Source organism: Enhydra lutris, unplaced genomic scaffold, assembly GCF_002288905.1.
Source record: "Enhydra lutris kenyoni isolate GAN:26980312 unplaced genomic scaffold, ASM228890v2 scaffoldscaffold9, whole genome shotgun sequence".
In the NCBI taxonomy this organism is placed as follows: Eukaryota; Metazoa; Chordata; class Mammalia; order Carnivora; family Mustelidae; genus Enhydra; species Enhydra lutris.
In genome coordinates this window covers 28,352,346-28,366,503 of record NW_019154093.1, presented here as the reverse complement: position 1 = coordinate 28,366,503, position 14,158 = coordinate 28,352,346, and the positions used below count along the sequence as shown (strand labels likewise).

Sequence of the window (14,158 nt, the reverse complement as noted above, 5' to 3'; positions counted from 1 at the left end):
AGAGGCTGAGAATAAGCTTTTGGCCACCTATAAAATAAGCATTAGATGGCCTACCTACAGCCATGTAAGTCTTTCATTCAACGGCTGACACTCAGCCACCAAGTACGATCTTTACCTGGACTGACTGAGCCCCAAGGTCTAGTGGCACAGGAGACCCTGGGACCCTGTGTGAAACTTGTGTCTTTCTGGTCGTTTCTGCAGAAACTGCCAGCTATATAATGGTGGTGCTTTGAAATGGAAGACTCTAGTTCTGGTTGTACACGTCTCGGTTGTCTTTATTAAAAGACGATACAGAAATGATAAAGTGATACCTAAAGGATCTCGAATATAAGATGGGAAGACAGAGGTCCCCGAAGCGGTGTCGAAGAACCTTCTGGCACAGACACCTGCAAGGTCTCTTCAGTCTCCTTTCATGATTGCTGCGTATTCCTTCTGGTGCTCAACCAGCTTCAGGAAGACTTGGTATTTCTTGTTGTAGTATCTGTGGGAGAAAAAGGAGTATGCTGGATGGTCTCAGACCAAACCGTAATGCAACTACCCCTTATATTCAGAAGAACAGGGATGTAGCTCTTCGGTTGTGCAGGCATCTCCTGTTTTCTGAATGCTTAGAGCATCCCGAGCCATGGCTCACCATGACTCACAGCTGTTATCTGCAACCTACACGGGCTGTTATTATCCTCATTGTAGAAATAAAGACATTTGCTCAGACAGGCATACTGAAAGTCTAGCTCAACACCGGCCAGGCTGGAAGCAAACTGAGGTCTGTCTGACTTCATAGCCTCCGCCGTGCCATACTAAAAGGGCCCAGACTCAACACAGGCCCTTTCTCACTGCCAGCTTCAATAAATATTTCATATATGAGTAGCCCAGGTTTGATGACTGGTTTAGAAACCACAGGCTGACCAGGGATAAGAATGAACATTTTCATCACCCTTTGTGAATTCTACACCTGTTTCCTTTGTAATCCACACCGATGTTTCCTTTGCAGACACCTTTATCTGGGAGTAAAACCCCGTGAAAATGTCCCTGATGTTTTCCCTCTAGATGTGCCCCGTGGTCCAGGCACCCCAGAGTGGACCCTGCCCTCCCTCTACTCTCTGTCTGGGTCCCGGTAGACCTGTCATCCCTGAACCTGTTTGAATGAGGTATTGGCCCTGAGACAGAGGGCAGAGCAGCCTGATTCTGAAAGGGATAATAGCAGCTAGAATAAGTTATAAGTGAACACTTGCACCTTTGTCCTTACTCCTTTTAGGTTGGGGGAGCTGATGTAGGGTGAGGGATTGATGATGCCAGTTTAGCATGTCTCAGCAGATTCTGGAAAGAAGTCCTCAGGAAGGCGTTTTGATGCAAGCTTGTGAATCAGAAGAAAGAGACTGCAAAAGCAACCCTGGGTATACACGGGGACTTCTTATAACATGCAGAGCTAAGTAGATTAATATGAGATCTACCTGAACCATTCTTACGAGCTGTAATGGGGCCAAATACAGAGTCAAGAGGTGAACTCTGAAGCCTGGATTTGAATCTCAGCTTGGCCAATACTAGCTGTGTGACACTGGGTACATTACTCAATCCATCGGTGTCTAAATTTCCTTATATACATGTGGATGAGAATAATTATAGGACCTATCTCAGCAGAGCGGTTATGTGAATTAAATGAGATAATGCAAGAAAAGTACTTTGAACAGTGCCTGGATCTTAGTGAGTGTTATGAGTACTCGTTACTACATTTTTAAAAAAAATTAATATTCCAACAATATCATCAATCTTGCAGTAAATAGTTTCTACTAAAAGCTGCTCTATAAGCCTTGAAATTTATTAATCCTAGAATGATTTGAGGGACAGAAATTTTATCCTTCTAATGATACTCTATGACGGTTTAACATTAAGTACTTCTTACATTATACGAGATGGATTTCCTGATTCTGGAATCTCAAACTGCTTGAAGGGAGCTTGGGTTAATAACCTTCTCACAGACTTGAAGATTTCCCATTTTCATCATGACAATTTTGCAGCAATCTTTGCTCACTGGTCTTACTCTTTGTACAGTGGAAGAAGCATTGGCTTTCCAGGCTGAGAAGTCAGGGTGACTTTTGGCAACTGCTTTAAATGCTGTGAGTCTCAGTTTCCCTGCTCTAAGAGGGAAGATAACCCTACCTACAGCACAGAGGGGCTGAATTTTAGCCACGAAATGCTCTGCAAGCTGTCACATGCTCACAAATAGGGACTGATGCTATTTTCATTTTCTTCCATAATCTTGGAACACCAGAAGATGGGTAGACTGAATTTTTCCTTGTTTACACATGGAAAGCTGAGATCCAAGGCACATTCCCTTCACCCCCCCACCCACTTTTTTCTTTTTTTCAAAAATTTTTTTTATCATAAAATACACAGAGCATGAAATCCAGCCATTTTTAAGGGTACCGTGCAGTGACATTAAGTACACCCACGCTGCTGTGCGACCATCACCATCCTCCATCGGCGGTGGGACTCTGTTCACTTGCAAAACTAAAACTCTTCACCCTGTAAACAATAACTCCTCATTCTCCCCCTTCTTGCAGCCCCTGGCAACCACGGCTCTACTTTCTCTATGAATTTGACTCTAGGTACCTCATAGGAGTGGAATCATACAACGTTTGTCCTTTTGTGACTGGCTCTTTTCTCTCTGCATCATGACCCCAATTCGTCTAAGTTGTGGCATGTGTCAGAATGTCCTTCCTTTTTAAGGCAGAACGATGTTCCATTGGATGGATCACCATTTCTTCTTTATCCATTCACCCACCAGTGACCACTGGGTTGCCTCCATGTTTTAGCTACTGTGAAAAATGATCACGTGTGTATAAATACCTCTTTGAGATCCTGATTTCGGTTCTTTTGGGTACATACCCAGAAGTGAAATTTCTGGATCATATGCTAATTCTATTTTTAACTTCTGAGGAACCACCACAGTCACCACAGTGGTTGTATCATTTTACATTCCTACCAACAGCGGATAAAGGATCCAATCTCTCCACATCCTTGTTGACCCTTGTTATTTTCTGTTTTTTGATTGTAATCATCCTCGTGGGTGTGAGGTGGTATTTCATTATGACTTTTTGACTTGCATTTCCCTAATGATTAGTGTTGTTGAGCATCTTTTCATGTGCTTATTGGCCATTTGTACATAATCTTTAGAAAAAATATCTATTCAAGACCTTTGGCTACTTTTGATTTGGGTTGTTTCTGTTGTTATTGAGTCTTAAGAGTACTCTGTATATCCTACGTATTAAGCCTTTGTCAGATATATGATAAACAAATATTTTCTCTAATTCTGTAGACGGCACTATCTGTTGATAGTGCTTTTTAAAGCACATTTTTTTCCCAGGGCACTTTCAAGTGACTACTCTGAGTGCACAGATAAATTCGGCCAGACATAAGGCTGAGATATGGGATCTTCCTAAAAAGCACACTGAACCTGGGGCGCCTGGGTGGCTCAGTGGGTTAAAGCCTCTGCCTTCAGCTCAGGTCATGATCCCGGGCTCTTGGGATCGAGTCCCGCATCGGGCTCTCTGCTTCGGCAGGGAGCCTGTTTCCTCCTCTCTCTCTCTGACTGCATCTCTCCTACTTGTGATCTCTGTCTGTCAAATAAATAAATAAAATCTTTAAAAAAAAAAAAAAAGCACATTGAACCATGGTCACCAGATTATGCTCTCTACGATCCTGAATTTTAACATCCACTGAATCCCCTTGCTTCCAAATTCTCCTCACACTCAGTCAGTGGATTCTGTGTGGCACAGACCTAAGCCAGTGTCTCATACAGACAGTAATGTGATTTGAGGTAACGAGATGCTGAAGAGAGCCATTCTGAAGGAAATGCCATCATTCTACTTGCAAACCTCGGGGCCGCCTGTAGATGGTGCCAGAGTACCACGTGTGCTGCCTCCACAGAGGCGGGCTCCCAGTGGACTGAGAAGCTAAAGATTCTTTTCAAGAGAACATGTGGATTTACTGAAGGAACTTATAAATAGACTTCCCTCAAATGTCTTGGGAGGGTCAGCAAAGAGATGGAGAAGAATAATCTATTTCTGCAAAAGAAGGAAGCTGCTAGGCTAGGTTCCCAAGGCCATTGGGAGCTCAGACCTCTCCATGTTCCTGACTTGAGTTCCCCCCAGGTAATAGCCTGCCTCTCTGACCCTCATATCTAGAGGGTTTTACATTCAGAAGGTTAACAATCCAACTCCACTTGGAGACCTTCTTTCAGAAAAGGAAAAGAAATTGGATTGTTTTTTCCATGGACATTTCCAACTCTGTTAAATACCAATCATGCTTTGGTGGGATCAACACCTTTGCTGTTACAGAAGGTGGAATTTGTTTTTATGCTTAACTTCAAATACAACTGTAAAGTCACTAGCACAACTGTTCTCCATTTTTATGTAAAAAAAATTTTTTTTTAAGGATTTTATTTTTTAAGTGATCTCTATGCCCAGTGTGGGGCTCAAACTCATGACCCCGAGATGAAGTCACATGTTCTTTAGACTGAGCCAGACAGGCACCCCTACCCTTCCATTTTTTAAACTCACTCCTGATAGCTTAACATAGGTCTTTTTCATCTGTCACTAGATTATTGCAAAAGCCTTCCATGTGGCCTCTCCTTTCCCCTGTGGGCCTTCTAATCCATCCTCTCAGAGGGATCGTTCTAAAATCTGTATCTGACCAGGTCTATCACTACGTAAAGCTCAGTATCCCCAATCTGCCCATAAGGTGAGGTCTGAGGTCTTCAGCAAGGCCTCAGAGTTCCTTATGAGATGACCCCCTCCCATATCCCCTCCCCCGTGTTTCACCTCCTGCCTACCCCATCTCATACTTTGTATTTCAGAATTCTGAACTGTTTATAGTTATCTGAACATGGCGTGCTGTTCTCACCTTTATAACTTATCATATGTTATTCCTTCCAGTAAGGACGTCCTCCCCATTTCTTTTAAGCATTAACGTCAGTGTAGACTTCATCTCCTCTCAAAAGTTTTCTCTCACCCGTACATGGTCACATTCCTTTCCTCCCTGGGCTACTTTGTTACCTGGTAATACTTCTATTGTAGAACTTATCCTTTCCTTCTGAAATGATCTATGTGTACACATAAGATTATGTCTCAGTCTTCTGTAGGTCCTGCTTATAGGCATATTAGCATAATGCTGTGAATATAGCAGGAGTTCAAAAATTTAGTATTTTGTGAATTGGGGTTGAAATACTGATCAAGGTCATGTTGTAGTCCTCAGTGCCAAGTAATGCAAAGGGCAGAAGAACAGACAGAACTATTGTGTCCTTTGGTGGAAGATATAAGAGATCCCCATTTCAGAACAGAAGCTCAGATGTACTGCTAATGACCTCTAGGGGAAAGAACCCTAGCCTGGGAGTTCAGAAGTCTGTATTTGATCCCCAGGTCTGGCCCTAACTAGCTCTGTGACATTAGGTAACAAAGTGACATCACCTCTCTGGGACTTGGTTGTATCGGCTATTAAATGAAAGAACTGGATTCCTGGCCCCCAACGTTTATTCTAGCTCTCCAGTTACATGTCTTTGTCCTCATTCCTCAGCACGGTGCATATAAAAATATAAGCTTACCTTTTATCCTCAAGTCTGGGAAACACGACCTTCCCAACTTTGCTCATTCTTGCCATTGCCTCCTGTCGAATGGAAAACGGAACACAAAGAGCTGAATTGGAAAGTTAAGATCAAAGCAAGAACATTCTAGTTAGAATTCCCTCTCCCTTAAGATATTTAGTGAGTCCATTTTTTTTTCAACTTACTCTCTTGGATAGTAAGAACAAAACCCAATAAACATTAAAAGTTACACCTATGACCACACAGCCTGCGCTTAATAAATGATTCAGTCTTGAGGGCTCCGGGGCCTATCCAACCCCAACGGCAAGGCACTTTTGTGACCACCTGCAGGGAGTGGGGAGAGGAACTTACTTAGTCTTCTCATTACCTGGACATGAGGGCTTCAGAAGGCAACATAATCAGCCACTAAGTGCATTGTTTACTTAAACTCAAGGTCACTACAACTGAATGGAACCCACTTTGCACCTGCTCTCTAGGATAACATCCTTAAGACCTCTTCTGCTCAACACTTAAGTTCTTTTTCCTAAAACTGTGAGCACAGATGTGAGGCCTCTGGGCTGAGTCTGATTTACTTGTCTTTACAATGTGGCTATGGAGCAGACAGCAAATGGCAGCATCTGGGTGGACATGGCTGGTGTGTGTGGCACTGAGATCAGCCACAGCTTGTGTGGGCTCCATTATCAGAAGGAGAGGGTTAGGTTTCCTTGGGCAGTCTCCCAAGCCAGTAAAGCAAAGGAAAAGTTAGGGGAAATGGAGTGGCCTCAAACTTTGGAGTCCGACAGACTTGCCTAGGGAGAGGGCAGGCAGTGGGGAACCACAGTAGGCCTGCCTTAGGAATTGTTATGGAGCGCTAATTGTTAAGGGTATAGTTATCCTGGGTTCACATATGTACGACCTCTCATTCCCCATATTTATTAATTACTCACTATGTACCAGACATTATGTTAGATTTGCATAAGACATACTCTTTGTCCTGGGGAAACTTACACAGTAGCTAGGGAAGGAGTAATTTATACATTATTTATATAAATTTATTTATATTTACATAAATGTACACATTCCGTATATTATTTACGACTGATTCCCTTCTGGTATGCCCTATATTTACTGGTTTATGTGTTTGTTATCTTCCCTCTCATTCCCTGCCCTCCCCAGAATGGAAGCTACTTGGGGCCAGGCACTTTGTCTACTTATTGCTTACTCAACATCTAGAATATCCATAAAATAAACCGAGCCCCTTGTATGTGTCAAGAGCAGCATTCAACAGAAAACAGAGATGAAGACGGCATGGGTCCTTTCATCACAGGGCTCAACACAGAGTGGAAGAGACATTTACTGTGATCAAAATAGAGGGTGATAAACTTTGCTTTGCTAGAAATAGATAAATTTCTCTTCATTAGTTATTCAAGGGTTAGGAAACTTGGTATCGTCTCTCATCTGCTAATCACTTATACATACTTCCACTCTGGCGAGAATGCTCTACCAACTCTTCCCCAAGGATGGCATGAACATTCTGAATGAGTTCTCTGGTTTCCCAGCCCTCAACAGATTTAAAAGTGCTGACTAGGAAATCAGAGATGCTGACGTTAGCAAGCACAGTGACAACAGAAAGAAATGGCAGTTTTAAGAAAGGAGGAGATTTTCTAAATTATGAAAAATTACTGGAAAGGAAACCAAGGTTAAAAGAACTGAAAAAGGACAATCTGGGGCCATTTTGTGGAGGGATGAACAGCCAAACACATCTTGAGGTTGCTGCCGTTCCAGCTCACAAGGATATTTGAAGAGCTCTGCTCACCCTGTATTTTCCTTCACAGACTTAAGTTTTGATTCCCTTAAAGTGAGCCTCACTCCATCTTGTGGAGATGGGCTCAGCAATGCCCAGCGCTAACTCTGCCCCTCATTCTCTTGTCCTATCCTTGCTTTTTCTTTCTGAGTAGCACTCCGCAGGGTTTCCAGAATGGTTCTGCCTCTTCTCGCTCCTTGGAATCCTGAAAATGGCCTTGGGAAATACTCCTCTGGGTTGAGCTTACGCCTCAGCCTTGAGACGACATTCCAGGACTGCCTTCAAGGGTGGGACCCAGGAAACTTGTCTCATAGAAGGTGTTCCACACAAGCCCCTTCCCTTCCCGCTGAAACAGATGTGTGGACACATGGCAGATGGTAAGGCTTTCTTCCTTTCTTCACATTACCTTTCCTGTTTTTAAAATAAATTACTGAGAAACAAACAATGGCACTAGAGATTTCAAAGGTTTAAAAAGAGGTTCTTTTGTTCCCTAAAAAAAAAAAAAAAAAAAGCACAGATTTAAACATTAAACTTAGCTCAGGTATTGACTCCACTGAGGAGGCTTTTTCTGACTCATCCCTGCTGCCTGCCTCCCACCAAGACTGAATTATTTGCTCCCACAGCAACTCGTGCTATGCCATCTATCCTAGCGTTTATGACATGGCACCACAATTTTTTGTTAGCACACCAGCCTCCCCAACTAGACTGCGAGCTCCTTAAGACGGGAACTGTTATAATTATTTCCACTGCCAAACTCAGCATCTGGTATATCGGTGTGCACTCAGGGAATGACTACGGGATGAATGAACTTCAGGGTCATACACATGACAGAATGCTAAAATGGAAGTTTTGCCTAAAATCTAAAGTTGACAGATATAAGATACCAAAGTGAGCTGGAAAACAGACCACCCTGAAGAATTTGTAAAAAGGGTGGTTGAGGACCCATTAATCAACTCTTAAACCTTTTATCCACATGGAAGGACAGAAAAAGAGATTTTTTTGTCTTTCTTTCTTTCTTTCTTTCTTTTTTTTTGAGTTAATTGTTGGCTTATTGTGCATCAGGCTTACTTCCAGGGGAGGGCTGAGAGGAGCCTCCCCCTTCACAAGTCAAGAGAGCATGGCTTCACTGAGGACAACAGGGAACGAATCTGCTTGTATCCCTGAGGTTGTGGGACACTGCGGACTGAGTGGGATTCCCGTGTGGAGAAGGGCTCGCTGGCAGCTTCGGTGTGGAAGTGACGGAGCCAGCACTGGAGTCAGCCAGCACTGCCAGAGTCTGTCAGACTCCAAAAGGCATGGCTGGTCCCCATGGACCCTAGGTGCCCCACATGTGGGAGAACTATCATGGACTGTCTCAGACACTGTCTAATATGGCTACCGCATGAGGCAGAGGGAGTCTGTATGAAGAAGCTTGAGTTGACCTACTCAGTGTCTTAGGAAGGAAGAGAAGAATAAATAGTCTACTAGAGTAGCATTAACAAGGACAAGATACTGTATGTGGGAGACTTCTAAAAGTAGAGGATTTCCAGAAAAATCTTTGATGGAGCCCAGCTACAAACACAGAGTAGGCAAAGAGAACGGATCAGATAAGAACTTTTTACACCCCTGACCTCTCTTCCCATACGCCCTCCAAGTACCTCAAGGAATAAGAAAAAAAACGAATCTGCTAGAGAGCCACTGAGTGGGGAGGAGAGAAGACTAATCCCAGCTTTGACCTCTCATGGGCAGCAGACCCCAGCTGCGGAGTGGGGAGAGGCCTCATCTTTAGATGAAAACTCATGTGATGACTATAATATATGCCTTGATCATCACGTTTCTGAATTTGGGCCATGTCTTACAACTTAAAGAGGCCCTAAAACTTGTGCTACCTAAGACTGACTTTGTACTTGATCTAACAAAGCAATGCAACTACGAGAATTTTTAACCAGGGCAGAGAAAAACTTGTTCTACTGCACAACTGTGAGGGGACGGTGGGAGTCATAAACACAGTCGTTTCTCACTTCTATCTCAAGAACCGTGTTTGTCCTAAACACAAGTTATATGTGCACAATAAATACTGGATGAAAATACATTGGAACGTTAACAGGTTCAAGAGCATGGGTGGCAACTTTTTTTTCTCTTTTTTTGTCTTTTCTAAATATTCTGCAGTGGCATATGTGGATTTGATAATTTAAGGATAATAAAAAATACTGCATTCTAAAATATACATATATATATTATGCTTCTATAGTCACTCAAAACGACTCGTGATCCTCCCGTATCCTGGGAGGCAGAGCTCATTACGGGTCCTGGACCCGATATGGAGGGTGCCCAGAGACTCACTGTTGTCACTAGACACAGCATTGCTGGCTTTTTAAATTTCTCCAAATCACTAACATAAAGCCAAAACCTCAGGAACCCGCCGGCTGCAATAAATCTGGAAATTACCACAGCATAACAATATGAATTTATTATGGGAATGCTGACACGTGCTAAATATAGTCACCCCCCACAATATATTTCTGTTCAGAAGGGTTTGTTTGAAGTTGGCCTCAAAATTCATACTTTTTGTCAGCAGGCAGGGGCTGGACAATCTTAATTTGCAGCACGCTACCCTCTTTGTGTGAGAGTCTAGACAGCACAATGAATACAGTGACTTTTCTCTTTCCTTTTTGCCCACACAATGAAAGCTTTTTACAAACAAAATATTTTGTAAAATTGCATTTTAATCACTTCTTTTCTTTCTCTCTATAAGGCAGCGCTATAAATAAACCATGAAAGTTCACATTTGATCGTCACTTCTGAAAGCAAGTGAAGGGTTTCTGTAGGAAAAAATAGGGGCCCTGTACCATGGTCATGAAAGATCGCATTCATGGGGTTTGACCCTGCCCTGCTGTGTCAAGGCCGCGCTACCACTCTGCAGGCTGCAGCACCAGCAATCCCCAGGCCTGCGTGGGCCTGGGAGACACCCAGTTCTCATGTGTTAAGGCCTGGCCTGGGAGCTAGCAAAGGGCTTGAAGGCTACACTGGGTGAGTTACCCAGGAAAATTAGGTTAAGGGAAGAAAGGGGCTCTTCAACACCCACAGAGAGGATGGGGATCCCTTGAGTGGCAGACACACTAATATTGGTAATGTGAGGAATGGAGGATCTGGTACCTTCTGCCCTAGCCAGGGGAAGCGAAACAACAGCCTCAAGAATTTGGGAAGGCCATCAGGTAGCCTAGACCTAAGCACCAAAGGCCACAGCAAGCTTGGCAGTGTCCACAGTCACAGTCTACGGGGAAGAATGATCGGGACCTAGCCTAGTGGGAGCTATACTGTGCGTTCCCCAAAGGCAAAAACTGTGTTACTGCCGGTGTCTAGCCTAGCATGGTCCTAGTACTCACAGGTGCCTGGTTAATGTTTGCCGAGTCACTGAATGAAAGGGTGAGGACTTTCATCACGGGGGCAATGTAAGATCATGTAAGCCAGTGTTTCTGAAACAGTGTATGTACTCCAGGGAGTGCATAGGAGGACCCATTAGGATTCCAGGAGAAAATACTAAGAGTGTCATTTATATGATTTCTAGTCTCAAGAAATTAGTTAAGCTTTACCAGCATTGAGTATGCAGATCATCACCAGACTGGTCAGTTGGTCCGCACACTGGGTAGACACGAGTCACGCAAGATGCATGAGGCTTCTTAAAAGAAGCATGGGATCTCTACACCACGCAGGGGAAGAGAGCACGGCAACTGCCCGGGTTCCCAGCATCCACAGACATGTCCATGTTGTCACTTACACGTTCCAGGCTACTGGATTTACAGGTATTATCTAGTTTCATTTACATTAACCTTCACAAAATGGACAAGCAGATGAAAAAGATTCAGTCAGTGGATTAAAGGTAACAGTGATGATTCAGATCCAAGGAAATAAGAAAACAGTGACACTTTTACTTGGTACTAGCTCTTCATATTACAATACAACAGTAATGAAGACCTGGTCAGATAAGACAAGAACTAGGAAGAAATCAAAATGATCTAGAATACCAGCTGAGATATAAGTACACAGGCACATACACAATCATTTGGAAGACATCAAAAAACTTTAAAAAATCATTAGAAACTCATCTGGCCATAGATATATAATAGACCTTGATATACTGCATAGTGTTAGTATGAAAGTATAATAATAGGCAAGAATCGGAAATATTTTATTACAGCTGTACTTCATCTGCCTTACAGTGCACAGAATCTACCATTACAGTAGAACACAACTATGCTTCTCCATCAACAAGTTTCCATGTATTGAAGATGCAAGCTTGGACGTTTTTTGACTGATTCAAAAAGTGTGCTGTCCATTGACTTAGCAGCCAACTCCCATGGCCATTGCTATGTTACTGGCTCAAACCAACATTTCCCAAGTACTTTCTACTCTTATGCTGTGCATAGTGCTAATGGCTTTATGTATGTGACCTTTTAAAACCCCAACATGACTTTATGATGTCGATATCATCATCTATCCCCACTTTATGAATCAAGGAAGGGAACGCAGTGCAAAAATCCATAAAGCCATTTGTCCAAAGCCATAAAGCCAATATTCAGTGAACCAGAATTCCAGTCCAATTCTGAGTCCAGGCCATTGCTTAGTCCCACACCCAGACTCAATGCTCCTGTCCTCCCTGTAATACAGAAAGCTTGGCCCTTGAGTGAGTCCCCTAAGCTTGAGTTCAAATCCCACTTCTGCTGCATATTACTTGTGAGAACTTCCTGGGTGCAAAGTGTGTGTGTGTGTGTGTGTGTGTGTGTGTGTGTGCACAAAAGCCAGTCCACAGTCCACTGCACCTTTTTCCAGAGATGCTGACACATAGTTCTGAATACATGAATCTGCCTTCTTGACGAACTCTGAGTCATTTTACTGGAAAACAAGTTCACATGGTAAAGTGTGGGCTGAGGCACATGACCCCTCCATAAAAAAACAGAAAGTAGAGCAATGTGATTTTGTTCCTCCAACAAACATGAAGAAATGGCTAGTTGTTCTCTTATTTATTTTGTTTTGCTTTGCTTTTGGATACAGTCATCTTTTGACCTGCACCTGGTATTCTGTGAACCTCCAGGCATTGATGACAACAATGTCAATTTAGAAGAAGGGATGAGAGGAAGGAAAGAGTGGGAGAAGTCTTCATCATTAATCATTATGTGGAGACTTGCCCTTTATTTGTAATTTTAAGTTCTATCCATATATCTGTATACCCACCTACCTATCTACTCACATGTGTGCACACATAGGTCTTGTTTAGGGTGGAGATTACACAGGTATAAACATTTACCAAAATTCATCACAACGTGTGCTTCAGATCTGTGTATTTCACTTTATGTATACTCTATCTTAATGCAAAAATTGTAAAAGAAGAAAAAACAACCCTCTATATGTGTATAAGTGAATGTGTTGGAATATTCATATTTTTTGTAATTTTTAATTATATAATACCTTCCAAACAAAAACAAAATCTAAACACCCAGCTTTCCAATCTTGACAGCAAATACACCTCATATTAGCCTCCTGATCATAAAGGGGGGGGGGGTACGCCGAGGCCCTACAATGCTTCAGGAGATGGAGATGCTAGCAGAAAAGATACGGGGTTTTTGAGATAGGTTTGGCGTTGTATCTGGGCTCTGCTAACTTACCAGATGTGTGAACTAAGCTTCAGTTTTCCCATTTATAAAGTGGGAAGAATAACACCTCCTTGCATCACTGCTGAAAATTCCCGTATCCCACTCTCTGACTAACCTAGGCTAACTAGTCTCCTGATTTCCACTTTGGTCCCCTAAGACCCCCAAGCCCAGTCAGATTGATTTGCAGAAAAAGCAAATGTAGTGCCGTGATTAAGACGAAAGACTGACTACAGCAAACTGCCAGGGTTTGAAGTTGGGCTTGACCACGTACTGGCTGTATAATCGCAGACAAATGATTTAGCTTCTGTATTAGCCTCTGTTTCCCCTTCTAAAAATGGGGACAGTTAATAGTATGCCTCTCCCTGGGCTGCTGTGAGATTCACACGAGTTTTTCAGGTAAAGCACTTAGTACCAGTACATAGTAAATGCTCGATGCATTTTTACATATTTATTAGCCTACTAGCATGTGGCCAGGGGTTGTTACTGGATTCATCCACTGCATTAAGAACTGTGCCTGGCCCGAAGAGGGGATCCATAACATTTTGAATGGATCCGTGAATGACCTAAGTTAGATTCTGTCTCTCTGCGCTGTTTTTTTACACACAGTACATCTGACACCAAATTTGGGGGCTTTTTCATCACGCCAATCAATTTCCCACCTCTTGAGACACCAATGGGGTGTCCTACAATTCAATCCAATTCTGACACCACCCAGAGTTGGCATTAGACTCTATAGACTTAAGGGTTCAGTCCCCCATGACTACCTCCTACCCTAGATGCCAGTCACAAGTCCCTCTGTACTTCTGACTATCAACTGGGGGTTCCCGTGACCAGTTGTCCTATGTAGGATTGGATAATTTGCTAGAACAGCTCACAGGAAACCAGTTCACCTACTCTTATGGGTTTATTATAAAGACTGTGATTCTGGAACAGCCAAATAGAAGAGATTCATAGGGAAGGTTTGGTGGGCAGGAGGGTGTGGAACTCCCACGCCTTCTGGGGGGCACCACCCAAAGCTCTCCAAACTCTGTTGTTCTGGGGTTTTTATGGAGGTTTCATTACATAGCTTGATTGATAAAAATCACTGGCCACTGATCGAATCAACCCTTGTGGAAGCTGTCCATGATTCCCAGACACCAGTCATCTCAT

At 43.0% G+C, this 14,158-nt stretch overlaps 1 protein-coding gene across 2 annotated transcripts in view; it reads right to left on the bottom strand.

The window, feature by feature from the left end:
* Positions 1 to 240: 240 nt before the first annotated feature.
* The window catches only part of LOC111143154 (FGGY carbohydrate kinase domain containing), a 401,671-nt gene continuing 387,753 nt past the window's right edge, over positions 241 to 14,158 (bottom strand). The window contains exons 15-16 of one of the 2 annotated variants that reach the window (XM_022496662.1): positions 5,597 to 5,658; positions 241 to 481 (exon numbers count right to left, since the gene is read on the bottom strand). In XM_022496662.1, the coding sequence (XP_022352370.1) occupies positions 400 to 481; positions 5,597 to 5,658 (144 nt within the window). In that variant the 3' untranslated portion in view covers positions 241 to 399. The remainder of the gene's footprint in view (positions 482 to 5,596; positions 5,659 to 14,158) is intronic. The other variant, XM_022496661.1, reaches the window with a different exon arrangement.